Source organism: Phoxinus phoxinus (genome assembly GCF_949152265.1).
Source record: "Phoxinus phoxinus genome assembly, chromosome: 17".
Lineage (NCBI taxonomy): Eukaryota > Metazoa > Chordata > Actinopteri > Cypriniformes > Leuciscidae > Phoxinus > Phoxinus phoxinus.
This window is the reverse complement of record NC_136892.1, coordinates 10,288,719-10,306,507: the sequence shown is the minus strand read 5'-3', so window position 1 is coordinate 10,306,507 and position 17,789 is coordinate 10,288,719. Positions and strand designations below refer to the sequence as shown.

At 39.8% G+C, this 17,789-nt stretch overlaps 1 protein-coding gene across 1 annotated transcript; it reads right to left on the bottom strand.

The window, feature by feature from the left end:
* Positions 1-1,492: 1,492 nt before the first annotated feature.
* fgfr4 (fibroblast growth factor receptor 4) lies at positions 1,493-12,422 on the bottom strand. The gene is made up of 20 exons (XM_079586165.1): positions 11,724-12,422; positions 10,627-10,810; positions 8,753-8,934; positions 8,527-8,665; positions 8,056-8,316; positions 7,868-7,957; positions 7,605-7,771; positions 7,364-7,487; positions 6,483-6,673; positions 6,242-6,380; positions 5,961-6,154; positions 5,711-5,856; positions 5,502-5,623; positions 5,296-5,406; positions 5,021-5,211; positions 4,238-4,360; positions 3,880-3,950; positions 3,507-3,644; positions 3,318-3,423; positions 1,493-3,225 (listed from the first exon to the last, which is right to left on the bottom strand). The coding sequence occupies exons 2-20, from the start codon at positions 10,715-10,717 to the stop codon at positions 3,049-3,051; spliced, it is 2,763 nt and encodes a 920-aa protein (XP_079442291.1). The 5' UTR covers positions 10,718-10,810; positions 11,724-12,422; the 3' UTR covers positions 1,493-3,048.
* Positions 12,423-17,789: the final 5,367 nt, after the last annotated feature.

Below are 17,789 nucleotides of genomic sequence, written 5' to 3'. Positions count from 1 at the left end.
TGCAATTTATGTTGTTATAATAAGTGCTGTTTTGAAGTAGGACTTAAGTGCCTCTTTATATGTAATTTCATAATTACTTCTAATTATTATATATATATATATATATATATATATATATATATATATATATGGTTAAAGTGTACTGCCAAATGTACTGAGGCATTTACGGTAAATAATTTAACACCATAAATTAAAGTAAAATAAAGTACAAAAAATTATAATCAAGTACTTTACTTGTGCTTTATGTTAGTCAACAAAATAAGAGTATTTCAAAGATTATACTTTTTTTTTTTTTTTACAAAAGTGCACTTTTTAAAGATGGTATATATTAAAATGCCATCAAGGTTATTTAGTGCTGCTAGCAATGCTATGTTTATGGGTTAAAATGGGTTGAACTGATTAACTGAATACCCTGAACTTGGATAAATGCATTAAATATTGCAGATGTTCAGCTACATAACTGCTTGTCTGGCCATGACTGGATCATCTCTACTTCTTGCTGCCAACCAACAATCAGCAGAAGCAGCAATATCTTTGATCAGTAACACCAGAACAGTGATTATGGTCTTGGGATGAGTTGAGAAATATCTCGAAGGTTGGCGGGCTTGAAACACATGCTTGCTTAAATGATTTGAAACGAAGACAAACTATAAGCGGCTTCCAAAAAGCAGTAACTCACAGAAGAGATACTGTTTGACTAAATTGAGGTTAAGTCAAATCCAATCACCAAAGACGAAATACTGACGGATTCTGAAAGACAGTGAAAACTTACATCATTGATGTTTCGATTGAATTGCCTATGAACGCAAAAAAAAAAAAAACAAGGTCAATTCTAGTATGTATTGGCAGGGACATTTCCAAGGACAGCTCCAGCCAACAAAATCGGGGACTATCCCCGGACAACACGGACATCTGATCACTCTATGAACAAAATAAATGAAGTAAGAAAGTAACCAGAGCTTGATGCAGTCCAGGGCATTTGGTAGGCTGGATTGGGCCTTTGCCCTTTGGCTAAACATGCAGGACATACAAAGAGGAGAGACGCCTAGTCCAAGGTGGACAAACTCTTATCTAACCAACACCAGCTGGCTGAGATTGTCTCCATGGAGAGACAGGCACATGTGGACTGTAGTGATAGTTGTCCCGATAATTATCCCGTCTCATAATGGTTTGTTACGCATGAGAGATAAGTAAGTGATGCAGTAGAGTTGCGTCTAGACAATTTAAATGGTGACACTGAGGTGTGATCAGATAGTCAATCTGCATGTTTGAAGCAGACGAAATACTAACAAAGAATTGTGTGAAAAGAATGCATTGATCTGATGTTCATGGAACAAATACTGGCCACGTTAAATAAAAATAAGCGTTTGATCAGAAATTCGAATCCCACGCTAAACCCACCCATCACAAACCCGGTGGCTATAAACCTAGTTCGAGATTCTTCAAACATTCTCTGCTCACGCATTCACAGAAACAAGATACCAGACTGGCTCAGTATTTTAAATTATACTTTATTTAATATAAAACAAACAATAAACAAATAAATTAAATATTTCTAAAATAATTCTTTAGAGGGGAAATTTATAATAACATCGATTGTTACAATGGGGAATACACAAATGGAATGTCATGTGTTTTATAATTCTTTGTACACAAAGAATGTGCTCTTACAATTTTGGAGGTGTGTCATGGACTGCTAAGAGTTTCTTTCCTATTGAGAGGTCAAACATCACTGTAGCTGCCTGAAAAGAAGATATGGAGCTTTGACGATAAATCGAAATTGAACAATTTTGCTCTCATTGGGGAAATCAACCACCAATTGTCCCAGAATATGCCCAAAGGGAACCGTAGGAGCGTCCCTGGCTGAGAATGCAAAGTACTGGGTAAATTAACTTGAGAAAAGCCATTGGCTTCTTATCAGCTTGTGGGATGAGGCTTTGCATTCCCTGAAGGACATTGCTGAGTTTGTTTAGAAAGGCCAGCATTAGCATTTGTATATTAAAAGATAGTGCAGGATAAAGATGGGCAGCTGGAGCCATTAGCATAATAAGGGGCTTTCTCATTTGCACACAGGCCTTAGACAGCCCCCCAATCACCCTAGCCAGCAGTCACACACATTACAGCTGCATGAGACCATTGTCCACCTCGGCCTATGCCTGGATCCCGCAAACAAGCCGGGGTGGTTAAAAGGTTACAGCCAAACAATGGAGGATTCACCATTTGAAATCAATCAATATCAAGGCATTTCACATTCAGTCCTTTTCTTCTGTACAGTACTGACAATCGAAGCATTGCTGGTCCCCGCGTTGTCTCAGTTTGAATGGGGTGATTGGTCGGGGAGATGACAACGACAAACCATGCTTACCAAACGGTGAAGCATGAAATGAACAGAACAACAGGAAGTTGAGTGCTCAGAGGTTTAGCCTTGACAGTGTACAATGGTACGAGCAGCGAACAATAGCTATTGTAAATGTGTCGATTGTTCAGGGATAGCTTCAGAATAGATTTACATAATTTCTTCACCTAAGTAACACCTTCACTTTATATCATTTAGAATAATTTATAAAATGTAATTGTCTTCTGTAATGATATGTACATAAAAATATTTTAAGATATTCACAGGAAATCAAAAAATCAGGCACTTTGCTGCCACTACAACATGCAAGATCCTGAGATTTAAGACAGTTTTTTTTAAATAAAAAATGTAGAATAATTTTATATAGAGAGAGATTTATATTTATCAACGCTATTCGCTTTTAATATCAAAATAAATGTTCTCTTTTTAAAAAAAAATCTGGTTTGAAATCGCTCCTGTATGCTGCTCCAATATAGCTTTCTACATCTAGCAGCACCCATTCAATAAAAACTCATGACCAGTCCTCTAGTAGAAATCTGATGATATGAGAGTGAAAATGATTCATCACCAAGTTTCATAGTGCCAAGCATCGTTATAATGTTCTTAGGCATAACAACAAAGGTGAAAATCCTTGCATCACTTTTCATAGCAACATCTGATGTCCACAAGCTTGTGCCCTCTGCCAAAAAGGCCTATCGCATCGTCGTCTTGAGGTCCATCCGAGAACGCACATCGTGGTAGCCAAGGAGGCATGGGACAGTTGACATAGCATCATGGGTAAACACTGAATCATTGTCTGAAGAGCAAGAGCTGGAGGTGTCCTCACAAGATGGGGAGTACTGTTCGAAAGGGGTGGATAGGTCCAGGTACTAAAACAAATTAAAAATATGAATGGTTTAGAGGTTTGGATACAAAAACAACATCTTGTGGGACTCAAACTTTAGTTGAAACAGGCGTTTACCTCATCTGAAATGGACACCAGCACCCTATCAAGCTCTTCCACAAGCTGTTTGAATGTTGGTCTTTGTGTTGGAACCGCATGCCAGCATTCTCTCATCTTCATGTAGCTATAAAATAAATTTGAATATAAGTAAATCACATTGAAGACTGAAATTAAACGTGTTTTTTTGGTGAACAGATTGATTCTTACAGTTCATGGGTGCAGTTGGAAGGTTTGTCCATTCGATGACCTTCCTTCAGCAGCTTAAAAAGCTCCTCTACCGGTATCCCAGGGTACGGCGATCCCCCCAGTGTGAAAATCTCCCACATCAAAACTCCAAAGGACCAACTGCGGAAGCAAGAGTCAAAAAATGTCAGTGCACCATGTAGGATAATCAGCTTGAGCCGTTCTAATTCAATCCTCTTGTTGAGAGCATATTTTAGTCATTAAAAACGTCCACCATCTAATCAGGATTAAACTATACTGGTGCATTCTGGTTAATCTGAACAGACCAGCATTCCAGCAAGGGGGATCCCTGCTCAGCTGATTCTTTGGCATAGCTATAATGATTAGCCAGACTTACACATCGCTCTGGTGTGTGTAGACTCTGTCAAACAAGGCTTCTGGTGCCATCCATTTCACTGGCAGACGTCCCTGAAATTGGAAACAACAGGGCTGTGAGTGGGACAGTTAGCTGCCACACAGGCCGAGCCAAAGCACTCCACCTCCTTTTGATCCACAAAAATATGACTGCCCATTCTTTCGCTAATCCCCGCCCCCCTTTCCCCAATTATCTTCAATTAAGATTTCTGCCAATCAGTTTGGACACATTACACATCTGTCTTTCAAAGCATTAAGGCATCAAACAGGGCCATGCAGTCCTGCTTACAAATGGGATGTCTTCAAAAGAACAAAAAAACTTGAATAGAATTGTTACTTACATTAGTGGTTTTTTTGTAGTAATCGATTTGATGCACTCCTCTTGCCAAACCAAAATCTGCGATTTTCATCACGTTGTCCTCTGTCACAAGAACATTCCTTGCTGCCAAATCTCTGTGAATGCACTGAATGCCAAAAAAAAAGAGATTTCTGTTTAGTTAAAATGGCACAAACAATGTTTCGCAGACTCTTTTCCGCTTCTGGTAAGTAGATAAACATGTTCACATTGAGGCTAGGGTTTTGTTCCCGCAAACCAGATGAAACCGAAATTAAAGCTACTTTCTATATGAGGTCTGCTGTATAAATCAACATATAGCATGCAACATTTGCAAAAGTTTAAACAAGCCGAACTTTAAATAGACTTGGACTTTACAGAAAAACAACACAGAGCTAGTTTCTGATGTAAATGCATGTCATTAAGTTTATTTTGGTTTTCATTTGAAATAGAAGTGGTATTTGAGGATTGAAAAAGAGGACGAAAAAGGCCCCTGGTTTGTGGCCCTTAATGGAGGGGTTTCAGACGACTGCATTCTTAGCAGGCCACAAAAAGCTAGTAATACGATCCAGTGCACAGGCGGGTCCGAGCGCCTGCTTGCTAACAGATTTATGGCAGTGCTAAAAAGGACAAAGCCCACAGAGACAGGATGGACACAGCGGTAAACACGACACACCACCACTCCACTAAGGAATGCTTGGCATCACGTGTCAGACAAAGGAACGTGTTGATAAGATGCAGGGGGGGCTGGTTTCAAACCGAAGCTAATTGAGCCCTGCAAGCAACTTACTCTTTTGGAGGCCAGGTACTCCATGCCTCTTGCCACTTGGTAGGCGCAGGAAACTAGGTCTTTGAAGGTGAGCTGTTCCTCAGGAACCTTGGTCACATCAAAGGTGTAGTCCATGCCTGGAGGTCGACGAGCTCTGAGGTATTCCCGTAGGCTACCCTTAGAGGCATATTCAACCAGCACGTAAAGTGGACCTGATCCAGAAATATAAATTTAGATGAAGTCCAATGTCCGTATGAAGTTAGTACAACCATGAGATGTCACTGTGTTTAACTTACCATCCTGTGTGCAAACACCAAGAAGATTTATGATGTTCTTGTGCTTGTCCATCACCTTCATTAGCTCCATCTCAGAGATGAGGTCTGCCAGGTCTTTGTCAGTTGCATCATCTAAAAAAAAAAAAAAAAACACAGAAAAATCCTTCTTAGTCTGAAATTCAGAAATGCTTAACACTTGAATACGATATATATAAGTACAAACATACCTTTTAGCATTTTAACAGCTACAGTTGCCGTTTGATCTTGATTTTCTCTGCTTATCCCATAAGCCTCAGCTCTCACCACTTGACCAAAACAGCCCTCTCCAAGTGGTTTCCCTAAAGTCAAACTAGCACAAGAGAATTCAAATAAATAGTCAGTTCACCATCATATAAAAGAAACATATTTTACAGCTATGGTTGCTAGTGCTACTTACTTCTCTCTTGGATACTCCCAGTCAGGGTCATAAGGTAGTTCAAACTCCATAACTCCAGCCAGCATTGGGGAACAACTGGAGGAAAGACGAGCCACCCTCATCAGTGACGCACTTGATTTTCCAGAAGAATTGGACTCCACAGAATACTGAAATAGGGTCCAAAACATACAGGATTAGAAACCAGAATGCTCTGCTGAATACCATGTTCTTGGGGAATTATCATGAGGATTGTTCAGAAGTGTCATCTTACCTGTCTGCGTAGAGGAAATTTGGAGAGTTTCTGCACTGGGAGCGTATCAAAAGGCTCGCGACTGGGATGAACCTGCATGCGGCATAGGACCACAATAACTATGGCCATCACCAGTGCCAGGAAGCCAGATGCATAGATGATGATGTCAGTGTACTTGGACTCCGTAAGGTCTATCTCCTTGGCCACGTCCTCCTCTGTGGAATTGATAAGTTTTCTTTACTCTTACACAAACAGAATATTTATGATTTGTGTCATCAATGTGTCTATACAAACAAATCTACCTAATAAGACTGTAAGCCAAGCAGACTGATGAGAGAATCCAATAGAGTTTCCTGCCAAGCAAGTGTATTCCCCAGCATCCTCCATTGTAATATTGGTAAGATATAAGACTTCCACTTCAGACATGTTCAAGCTTCCTGTCTGAGAAGGTGGAAAAAAACAATCAAAATTTTTATTAATTCCATACCGATCTGGTAATGTGATCTACCTCCAGAAAAGTGTAATGAATGACTCGCTAAATACCTTCACGATCTTCACATAAGGAATGCCATCAGGCCCATAACGGCTGCCATTCATCTCTATGTGCTTTAGCCACTGGATGTGAGGCTGGGCATCACTGTAGACTTTACACAGGAACTGGGCATCTCCACCCACTACAGCTGTAATGTTTTTGGGTAGACCAGCTTGAAGGATGGGTCTGTGTGGAGAGCGTTCTGAAAAAAGAAATCTGAAAGTTCAGTACTTTGATACTATATTCAAAAGATATTTACAGTTCAATCTAAATTCTCAACATCCCCCCATTTGAAGGAAGACCTAAGGCACAGGGATAGACAAGCGGCACAGGGATATTCCAATGCTGATCAAGGCTCACTAATTAGTTCTATGAAGGGATTTTTAGAACCAGGCCCATGTATTGGGTCGCTTTGAAGTCGTTGGGCTCTTAATTTCCTGTTCTTTCCCCCCTGTCTGCTAGGACACAGCAGTTGACCCCATGCCGGACTCTTAACAAACAGGTCTGTCACAGGTCAGGTAGAAAATTGGTCTGGACGCCTCAACCCACAGCGCTTCCAGGCACGTACCACAGACCGATGCCAACCCCCCAACCCGCATTGCCCTGCTGTGATGATATTTATTGCCCTTTTCCAGTGTAGTTCTTAAATATCTGTATAGACATGTAGAGCCTCGGGTGAACCCCGGTGCCTGTGGTGCAGCAGTGTGCCCTGTGGCTCTCTCTGAGGTGCATTTGGTGCCTGTCTCGCTATGTGACGCCACTGAGCTGCTGGTACAGGATCTCACTGATTTGATGCTTATTGCTTCTGACACTTGCTAAGCATGGCAGACTTGCGATGGCTCCTCGTGGAGCCAGGCGGCTGTCTAGAGCAGGCAAGCAGAAGCCCTCTTACCCAACACGTCCAAGAGGTAGGTGTGAGCAATGGACCCATATTTGTTTTCCACCACACAACTGTAGTTCCCACGGTCTGAGGGAACCACACTCTCCATGACCAGGCTCCAGTGTTGATGTCGTAGCTATGAACACAAAATGGCAATGTGTAAGCATGAGGCGGTGCTGATATTTATTGTGAGATTTTGAACAGTTCAAGTTTGTTGGCAAGTCTCCAACAAACCAAAATATCTATCTCTCACCTTGATGCCTCCGATCCGGTGCTCTCCTCTGAATTCTCTTCCATTCTTTAGCCAGCGAATGGTGGGAAGAGGGTTCCCTGTGGCAGGGCAGCGGAATTTGACAGTGTTTCCAGCTGGGACTGCGTAGAGCTTCTTCTCCATCCTTTGAGTAAGAGTCCAGTATGGTGCTAAAATGTAAGAAACAATGGTACATTTCAAGCTATCACTCTGAAACTGAAACGCAAGTAAACGCAACTGAATGTGTAGTTACAATAAACACTAACCTCTGGAGATGTAGACCTGATCATTTTCAATCTCAGGACCAGCGTCATCAATACCATTGTCCTCATCATCATCTCCTGATCCTACAGCATCTGCAAAGGAGCATTAAGGGTTCAAGTTATTAGATGAACATTCAAAAGAAAGGGTTATTATAATAAGACTATTAATCTTCTTAACGGTCAGAACCAACCTGTCACTGTGATAGTGAAGTTGCGTAGAGCCTCTTTGGTGCCACGCAGCATACACACATACACTCCTGAATCTTCATAGGTGACATCCGCAATCTCCATGACTGCTCCCCTTATCTGGATACGAGCATTGTGTTGCACCCGCAAACCACCCTTGAACCACTGGACAGCTCCAGGACGGTTTGTGTCACAACGGAGTTTTAGTACATCTCCAAGCTCTAGAAGTAGATCCTCTGATGTTTCCTCAGTTGGCTCCTCTGAAACTTTTTGGACAAAACATGAATGGCACCACTATCACACTTAACTGAAGCTTACACCTTAGCTGTGACCTTTTAACTACATTATGTGGTTTGTCCTACTAAATACTCGTTATATGGTTTTCACGGCAATAAAACGCCAATGGCTGTCAGAGAATGATGGTAGATCAGCCCTGAAGATGAGAAGGTTAGATGTTATCAGATGCTATGGCTTACCTGATGAGACTTCCAGCCAGGCAGAGCGCGTTGTTTGACCAACTGAGTTTTCTGCCTTGCATACGTACTCTCCAGCATCTTTCACGGAGACATTCACTAAAGGAAGAATGTTGACTTTGGAGAGGTTCTCAAGAAGAGGCTGCGGGGGAAACAAATGTAACATTACTCCCTCTTTCTTTAAGACAGAAAATATGCACAATAGAGGATCTTTAAATCACTTTCTCACCGTAAGCGCTGTAAAAAATGGTGATCCATCAGGCCCCTGGCGATTGCTGTCCTTCTTGAACCACTGGAGACGTGTTGAGGCTGGCTGGTGGAGTTTACACACCAGTTTCACATGTCCTCCAACTAACACAGTAGCATTCTCAGGAAAACCAGGAATAAGAATTGGTCGAGAAACTCGGATATCTGGCGGGATGGAGAAAAGGAGGTTTTGAACAACTACTCCTGTAAATAGTCTGTAGAATAAACCACATTTAATAAACACTTCTAATTAACATAACTTCTCACTAATTGCTAACCAGAGCCTTTCTCACAGAGATCACCACTGTTTTGGAGCAAATCAGGCAAACAAAGCCACAAACAAAAGAGAGAACAGAAACACAATTCTTAGCTGAGAATGACCCAACTTTGACTTCACAGCAGTGTTTCTTGTGGCCCGGAGGTGAATGTAATTTTGAGCATTTGAGTGAAGAACGCCCCCTAACCAAGCAATGTCACCTCCAGCACTGAAGCATAACATTCTTCCACCAACACACTAATGAACTTCACTGAATAAAACTAGGGCCTGGCCCGTATCTGACCCTGAAGAGGGTGTGAATGGTCAGCAGGAAAATAAAGGACAAGCTAAACAAAACACACAAACACATGCGGTCACCAAAAATAGCCTGAATGGCTCAACTGGCAAACTTTACATGAAAAATATCCCTCTTAAGGACACATTTTGTAGGGGCATGCAGTCTACATTTTTAGGTTTAGCATTTATCATAAGGTTTATCATAAGAGGGTAATTTGCAATCATGAAGTATCACAGTACTAACGGAATAATGGAAAACTCCATTAGTCCAATAAATCCACAAAAGACTCGCGTTGTTTCTGAATTTAAAATGTGCATAAAAGTTATAATCAAATAATTATATAACTTACTAGCTGTAGATAAATCAAATTATTACTATGAAATGCTTGTTTTTTTAGTTCCTCTTCAACAAGTTCATTTATGCCTCTTCTTGTTCATTTAGCTCTGCATGTCTCACTTGCTTGGGTGGCTCGGCCCATTAAAGTCTTACAGTTGTCAAATGACTTTAATTTCTCCTGGCAGGAACTTAGTGGGGCATTGTTGGGCTGCACCACAGGGATTTTCAACCTTTATCACCTTCCTAGCACTGTATGTAGCTCACAAGTGTTCAGAGAAAGATGCTTTTAACGAAGACTTTGCCCCAGCATTGACAAGGGTCTACATCTTATCCCTTCATTCTCTAGACCTCAGAATGGTGCACTCAGGGTGAGCATATCAACAGCCTAACATAAATAGCCACATAAAGCTTTTAGGTAATCCTGTGATTTACAAAAAATCCTCTGATTTGTATACATGAGGCTTTTTCACACAAAAAACTCAAAGCCAGTTCTGTGTAAGTCTTAGTAGCTCTTGGAGTTAATCGGATACCTCCCTGGCAGGTACAAAATCGAGACAACCCAGTGTTTGTACAATTAAATAGGAGACCCATCTTGCCCCAAAACACCCCCCCCCCCCCCCCCCCCAACATCCCACAAGCCCCTGTTACTGGCACCGGGCCAGACAGATTTACACTTCCGAGCCTCGGGGCTTTGGAAGGATCAGGTAGCACTGTTTATGGCTCAAGAAAATACTGGGATTCTTTTACTCTCTAAACGATTACATCCTCTCCAACTTCCCCTGGACTTAAATTCTTCACAATCAGCTCGGCTCCTTTTATCATATATTGAATATTCATCAGATAATCAAACCGTTTTAAGTACAATTCTAAATATTAAGTAACATTATCAACTTTGTATTTGTATTTTATACTTGGAAAAGTTGGATTTGGGTGATTTCAAATGAAATTGTTAATTTGTAATCCATACCTTTTGCCCGGACTTCCCTAGATGTTATGCTTCTTGAAAACGCCAGTTCCGTGAAGCAGATGGTAATGAAAACTTTAAAGATGCTCAACATCTTGCTGAGGTAATGTTTGTGTGTGTGTGGAAGACAGCTGGTCAGCTTCAAATGCTGACTCCAGGCATTGGCAACCTCACTGTAGTCACAAACCTGAGAGAAAACAGAACTGATTTACAATTCACAGAAGCTATTGTGAAAGATGAACCTTTAAAATGACATAAATGCATAATGCATTGCACATCCCAACCCTGCCCACTAAACCACATTTGGAAATGAATGTCCTATTGTACACCTACATCGTTGTTAGAGATTGTCTACCTCCTCTTGTACATGAATAACCCTCAGGTACGAATGTGCAGCAGTTAAGGACAGTTGTATATGAATAGAACCTGTACAGCGTGCTTTTGATGGGTCGTTTCAATATAAACACGTGAATTGGACCCGGAACATCTACGATTGCAACAACTAATTGTCCAAACTCTGAACTTTTAAAAAGGTATAAACAGAAATCATGTAGCCTACATTGAAGATTTTTCCACGCATTAGCTTACTCCGAATGTGCTTCTAAAATACTTATTTTGCTCAGCATGAGAGATAAATAAGAGCAAACGTCACGAGGGTACGAGGAGACACATGTGTTCTCAAAACATACGAGAATTTCACACCAGAGTGAGAGTTTGGTTAAGGTAAATAAATCCGTTTACAAGTGTGAAACCAATTGGTAGAGTTAATGAAAGTTATTCTGCGCGAGTAAACCTAAACCGAACCAGAGTCAGAAAACTGCAATTGAATGTAATCAATAAAAGTTTTCATTTACGATCCAAAGCAAGCATTGCGTTTTTATACGAAATTCCCAACTGCGCCGAAATAACGCTTAAGCGAAGTTTAAACTAAACATTTACAATTTATGCTACTATAAGTCCATAAAAATTAGACCTAATTTGCAGTTTAATTTATCTGAAGCAACTAATTACTTAATAAATAGGCTTATACAAATATACATGCAACGAATCTGACCCTAAATTTACCATTTGCAAAAAAAACAAAAACAAACAAAATTTACCTATTTTCTTGTGCACTTTGCCCGGTCCCTATGGGTTCGATGAGGCAGTACTTAGTGCCCTTGGATCGCGGTGGCCCTCGAGATACTCATGTGTCCTTTTTCCCCCTTACAGATTCACAATACTTTATCCTTGGAAATCCAATAAGCAACTTTTGGGAAAGTCTGAGTTACGCTGGTAAATCCATTTAAAAAATAAAACCAATAGACAGATAGTGCAAGGGTAAGACTACTAATCTTCGGATTCAAAGTCCAGTGCTGCTTTCCTTTGATGAGCTTCTACGTGTCTCGCGCTGTGCTCGTGAGCGCTCCAGACTCCAAAACCGCTATAAATCCACAGAAATCAACGACGCGGGGGATTTAGATAGTGTCTATTTTTTCTTCTCAAAATGTAAAAAAAAAAACAACAACAAAAAAATCCAGCCTTAGATTGTGTGAACGAAAGCATCCAATACCAAATACGTTGTAGCGTCCCTCTGTCTTATTTCACATGAATAATGTGATTTGCGCGCACTGACAGCGGAGTGGGGTTTTGCGCGCTCGCTCTCTCTCTCTCGCTTGGGTTCCTGTAGAATGATTTGCTCCACACAGCTTAGGTGAGTTTAAAACTGAAGAGCCCGAAGAGTCTCTATCTGGCAACTCTCTGCTTACACTCTGAGGCAGAGCAAGCGTCTGACTGGCAGTGGGAGACAACAGCACTCTGAGGGGAAGGTTCACAACAATGGACTAAAACCAGAGGGAGAGAGAGAGAGAGGGGGGGAAGGGGGTGTTAAATCCCCCACCCACAAAAACAAACCCCCAGAGGCAGACCCCAGCAACATAGACTATTTATATTAGAGATAGATAGATAGATAGATAGATAGATAGATAGATAGATAGATAGATAGATAGATAGATAGATAGATAGATAGATGGATAGACAGATAGATGTGTAGGCTACTCTTTGTTGGTTAGAAACATTATGTTTGTTATGTGTTGTTTTCCATCCTTATTTTGTGAAAAACTTTCCCTCCCAATTGAGCAATATTTTAAAACAACGACACTGCTTTTACTTTTTATGAGAGTTTAAAAAAATATATATATTTCTTTATAATCTCTGAGCAATTACACCAATTTTCTCTGGGCATTTTTTTTTTTACTTCCAATAAATAATATTTTTTACTTCAGATATTAATAGAAAAAAAATCATCATAGAATAGATTGATTAAGGTATTGTAAGAATTTAAAATAACTTCGTTCTGGACAAAAACAAATCTGATATGTAAAAAGTAAACAATCCCACACTTATATGGTAAATAGACTGACTAAATAACTCTAAATTACACCTAGATTTATTGCATTGTAAATAAGAAGGAAAAACAAATTAGGCAGTTCCTTTGAAAAGTTCACGAGCTCTGTATTCAACAACTGTAAATGACACCTTTCCTTAATTACATTATTGTGTTATCTTTCCCACTAATCCTTTCAGACGTGACGTCACAATGCACGCGTAATTGATTTATTAGTTGGCGATGCCAGGAATGTCTTTTTAGAAACATCGCGCATTTTCTTCTTTCTTGTTCTTTTAATTAATGGATCAACGTATTTGCGACTGATCACAGGCTACGTTTGTTCAAAATAACACATTATTATGGAAAGTAGGCTAATAACTGTTTCCTGTCCACGTTGCAAAGCATCTTATAGCGCATATTAAATTGGACACGCGGTTAATGTGAAATCTTTAAAAGAATTGATCATGGTCAAGTTTCCGCGACCGTGCAGGTGTTATAATGAACTAAAGCCCGAGGCGGAGAGAGTGAGGCTTAGAGTGCTTACGAGAAGGATCTGAGGGGAACACTTGGTTTGAAATGATCCCGTTTCTCCCATTCATCAGCGGACTGTGGCGTAACGAGCCCCGCGGTCAAGTCCAGAGGAGAAGAGTCTAACACGCACACACACACACACACACACACACACACGCGCGCGCGCGCGCACGCACGCACGCACACACGCACGCACATTCATTTATCTCGCATAACTAATAAAGATGATCAAACGCATTATGTTGATCAAAGGCTAAACATTACTCATGAATAAATAAATAAAGATGGATGGATGGATGGATGGATGGATGGATTGATAAATGAGCAGTGTGGCACGCTGCCTTTCTGCTACCTGGGTGAATAAAAGAGAGATTCTGCATGTTGAAAAAGCTTGTCTTTTCTCCTATTCCTACTATAAATCACTGTCCATCCCGCTCTTTCCCTCTGTCTGTTTATCTCTTACTTTTTCTAATTTGATCCTCTGGCCTCTCTCAAAAAAACGCTGACATTCCCCGGAACAATGGCAGATTTCCCCCCACCATCGTCCTCAGCTTGTGTCTCCAAGGCCAGGAATTAAAGCACTCTGGAGCAACAATCGGCCCCTCTCCCAAATCCCACTGCCTGGTCTTTGTTATGTCCTGCTGAATGTGAATGCCCCATTAAAGCCTATTATCTTGAGCTTCTCCGTTGCCCTGCAGATCCACTTCTAACCGTCCCCTCAAAAGAACTCTCTCCTCAAAGCTTTGGCTGACCAGGGTAATCAGGTACACACATTATTTCATCATTATATCTAGTGCTCAGTACTCGAAAAATATCAAAAGCAACTGCTTTTGCCCACTTGTTGCACACAATTCTACATGTTTCTAGATTCGAAAGTCCAAATGTACAAACAAAAACGCAGGAACAATTTAAGCTGTAAAAGATGGTCATTTCTTGACAAGCTCACAAACAAGAGGAAGAACACCAATGACCTCAGCCATTAATAATTTCACATTACTCTCAACTATGCCAGGAATCCTTGGCTTGAAAACACAACATCTTAACCAGTCACTATTGAGTTTCCCTCCAATGAAAACACCCTCAATTCCTGTCACGTATGTTGATAGCCAGTGTTGATGTTTATACTGCATTATTCTAACTGTCCAAAGTTCACTCATGTTACTGGTGTTGGGCAACGCATACACAATTACAAGTGTTTGTGCAAGAGGCTGACTGAATGTTACTGTATTACAGTTCAAACTGTACGAGACAACCTCGGAATGACATCACCGGAGTATACACTTTTTGAAAAGTTTTAGAATTATGAAAAGTATTTTGGTATTTTGCTGCTCACGGTTAGGTTTAAGCTTTAAATGGATAGATAACCGGAAAATTATAATTCTGTCATTAATTACTCACCCTCACCAAATCTCACAAATCAAATCGTAAAATTTGCCCAGGGCTAAAAAACAGTGGGAAAAAAGCTGTTAAAAAAATGAAATAAATACATTTTCTGTTTTTTTTTCTTCTTTCTCTGAAATGTGTCACTTTGATTTTCAGTGACATTGCTTTAACATCAAATATGCAAAAGTTCAGATACATCCCAAAGATAAGCTGTTCCATATATATATGTTCTATATATATATAGGCCTATGTTCTATATATATATATATATATATATATATATATATATATATATATATATATATATATATACTGTATATTTACATACATAAGTTGTCTCTCTATAACATTAACATACCAAATTTGACATTGTACTCTTACACAATATATATTGTGTAAGTTTTACACAATATAAATGGGTAAAAACATAATTATCTTTATATTTTTTGAAAAGCGATCCCATATTTGGAGGTCATTGCAATTAAAAGACCCCGGCTAACGCAAAGTCAAAGGGAACGCAGCATGAGAACCACATTCCCCGAATGCATGTTGGCAACAAATCAACAGCAACATTCTTCTTGTCCTCCCCACCTCCTTCTTATCTGATTACATTAGTGATACGCTGGACGGCCCTTACGCCTCGGCCAGCTGGGAGACCTGAGAGAGTCTGAAAGTATTGATACTTGCATAACTATGCTAATGAGCCGCTCAACTGATGGCTGTGATAGGGGAGACAGTGGTGTGAATAATTAGCCAGGGTTGTAGCCAGTGAACGGCCTATAGCAACAGAGCATGTGAATGCAAGGTGGGGCTGGTCGCTCATTAACCGCAGCACTTGTTGGTCCCAGGCTATTGTCTCGGGTTTGTGTTAATTATTAGCTTGACTAGGCCAGACAATGGTGTGACTGAGAGGTCTACTTTGTAATGCAAGTTGACTTCTGCTGCCAAACATATTCTGCGAGGGTCCCACACCCAGCTGTTTTTACAGAGATGGATATCCCTGCAGCCACTGTTTTCTCTGCTCGTCTTCTTTTCTTCTTCTTCTTCTTCTTTTTTCATTAGAGATGAGGGTACTCTAGATGAACCTTCCCTGAACTCATCTCTCTTGATGAATCTGATAGAATGTGTGAATGATTTCTTAAAGCAGGGGCATATGTGTTAATTGACGAGAGCGAGTGCCAGAAGTTTTAGGTCATCCGCATGCGGTCTCCATTTTAATTAGTCTCCGTTTTAATTAAACTCCTTAATTAATCTTCTTTTTCACTTTCTGGAAAAAAAGTTCAAAGAACAAATACTTCTTTTAAACTTTATTCTGTGGATCATTACAGCCTTAGATATGCTGCCTATGTTTAGTCTAAAAAACAACAACAAAAAGGTTTTTAAAATATCATGGATGGATGGATGGATGGATGGATGGATGGATGGATGGATGGATGGATGGATGGATGGATGGATGGAAGGATGGATGGAAGGATGGATGGATGGATGGATGGATGGATGGATGGATGGATGGATGGATGGATGGATAGATAGATAGATAGATAGATAGATAGATAGATAGATAGATAGATAGATAGATAGATAGATAGATAGATAGATAGATAAGTAGATAGATAGATAGATAGATAGATAGATAGATAGATAGATAGATAGATAGATAGATAGATAGATAAGTAGATAGACAAGTAGATACATAGACAAGTAGATAGATAGATAGATAGATAGATAGATAGATAGATAGATAGATAGATAGATAGATAGATAGATAGATAGATAGATAGATAGATAGATAGATAGATAGATAGATAGATAGATAGATAGATAGACAAGTAAATAGATAGACAAGTAAATAGATAGATAGATAGATAGATAGATAGATAGATAGATAGATAGATAGATATATAGATAGATAGATAGATAGATAGATAGATAGATAGATAGATAGATAGATAGAAAGATAGATAGATAGATAGATAGATAGATAGATAGATAGATAGATAGATAGATAGATAGATAGATAGATAGATAGATAGATAGATAGATGATAGATAGATAGATAGATAGATAAGTAAATAGATAGACAAGTAAATAGATAGATAGATAGATAGATAGATAGATAGATAGATAGATAGATAGATAGATAGATAGATAGATAGATAGATAGATAGATAGATAGATAGATAGATAGATAGATAGATAGATAGATAGATAGATAGATAGATAGATAGATAGATAGATAGATAGATAGATAACCATCAATGTTACAGAGAGAATTTCAGGCTCTGATTTCCCCGTGTGTGTATCTGTGTCAGTATTAGTTAATCATTATTTAAAACTCCCATTCCCTGCGAGTGAATTATGGGAATGCATCATTGTCTCATTAAAACAACAATCCATTGTGTGAGTGTAACAGCTCTCGTCATGAGGCAATTCACACTCTCACTCCAGACGCAAGTCCTGATATAGCCACGGCAGGTATACTTACACACAGTATATTGGGTCTCTATCACACACACGTGTGTATTTACAGAGAAATTCAGTACATATACGCACACATGTCTGACTTATCCTGCAGAATTACTCATCCAAGCATCGCCTAAGCAGGACAGCCCTTTGATAAACGTTGCACATATGAACGAATCAAGAGATTACACTCTGTAAATATGTTCCGAGCTGCGATGATCTCGGGAGGTCCCGTGTGTATTTTGGTTCACCCTGACAAGCTTTTCATCCGAGGGCCTTTCTTTTGAGGATTATGTCCAATTGCTATAGATGTTATCTCCATGGAAACAAAACCATATTTGGTGGAGTATTGATTACAGCTGAAAACAGAAACAGAGCACCCAGACAGTAACCCCGAAGTCCATGTTTATGTTCATAAAGC

Coding starts and splice junctions, on each gene's coding strand:
- fgfr4 (XM_079586165.1), bottom strand. CDS start 10,717: ATGTTGAGCATCTTTAAAGTTTTCATTACCATCTGCTTCACGGAACTG. Junction 8,317..8,526: donor CTGGCTGGAAGTCTCATCAG/GTAAGCCATAGC, acceptor TTGTCCAAAAAG/TTTCAGAGGAGCCAACTGAG. Junction 5,624..5,710: donor TGGGAGTATCCAAGAGAGAA/GTAAGTAGCACT, acceptor CTCTTGTGCTAG/TTTGACTTTAGGGAAACCAC.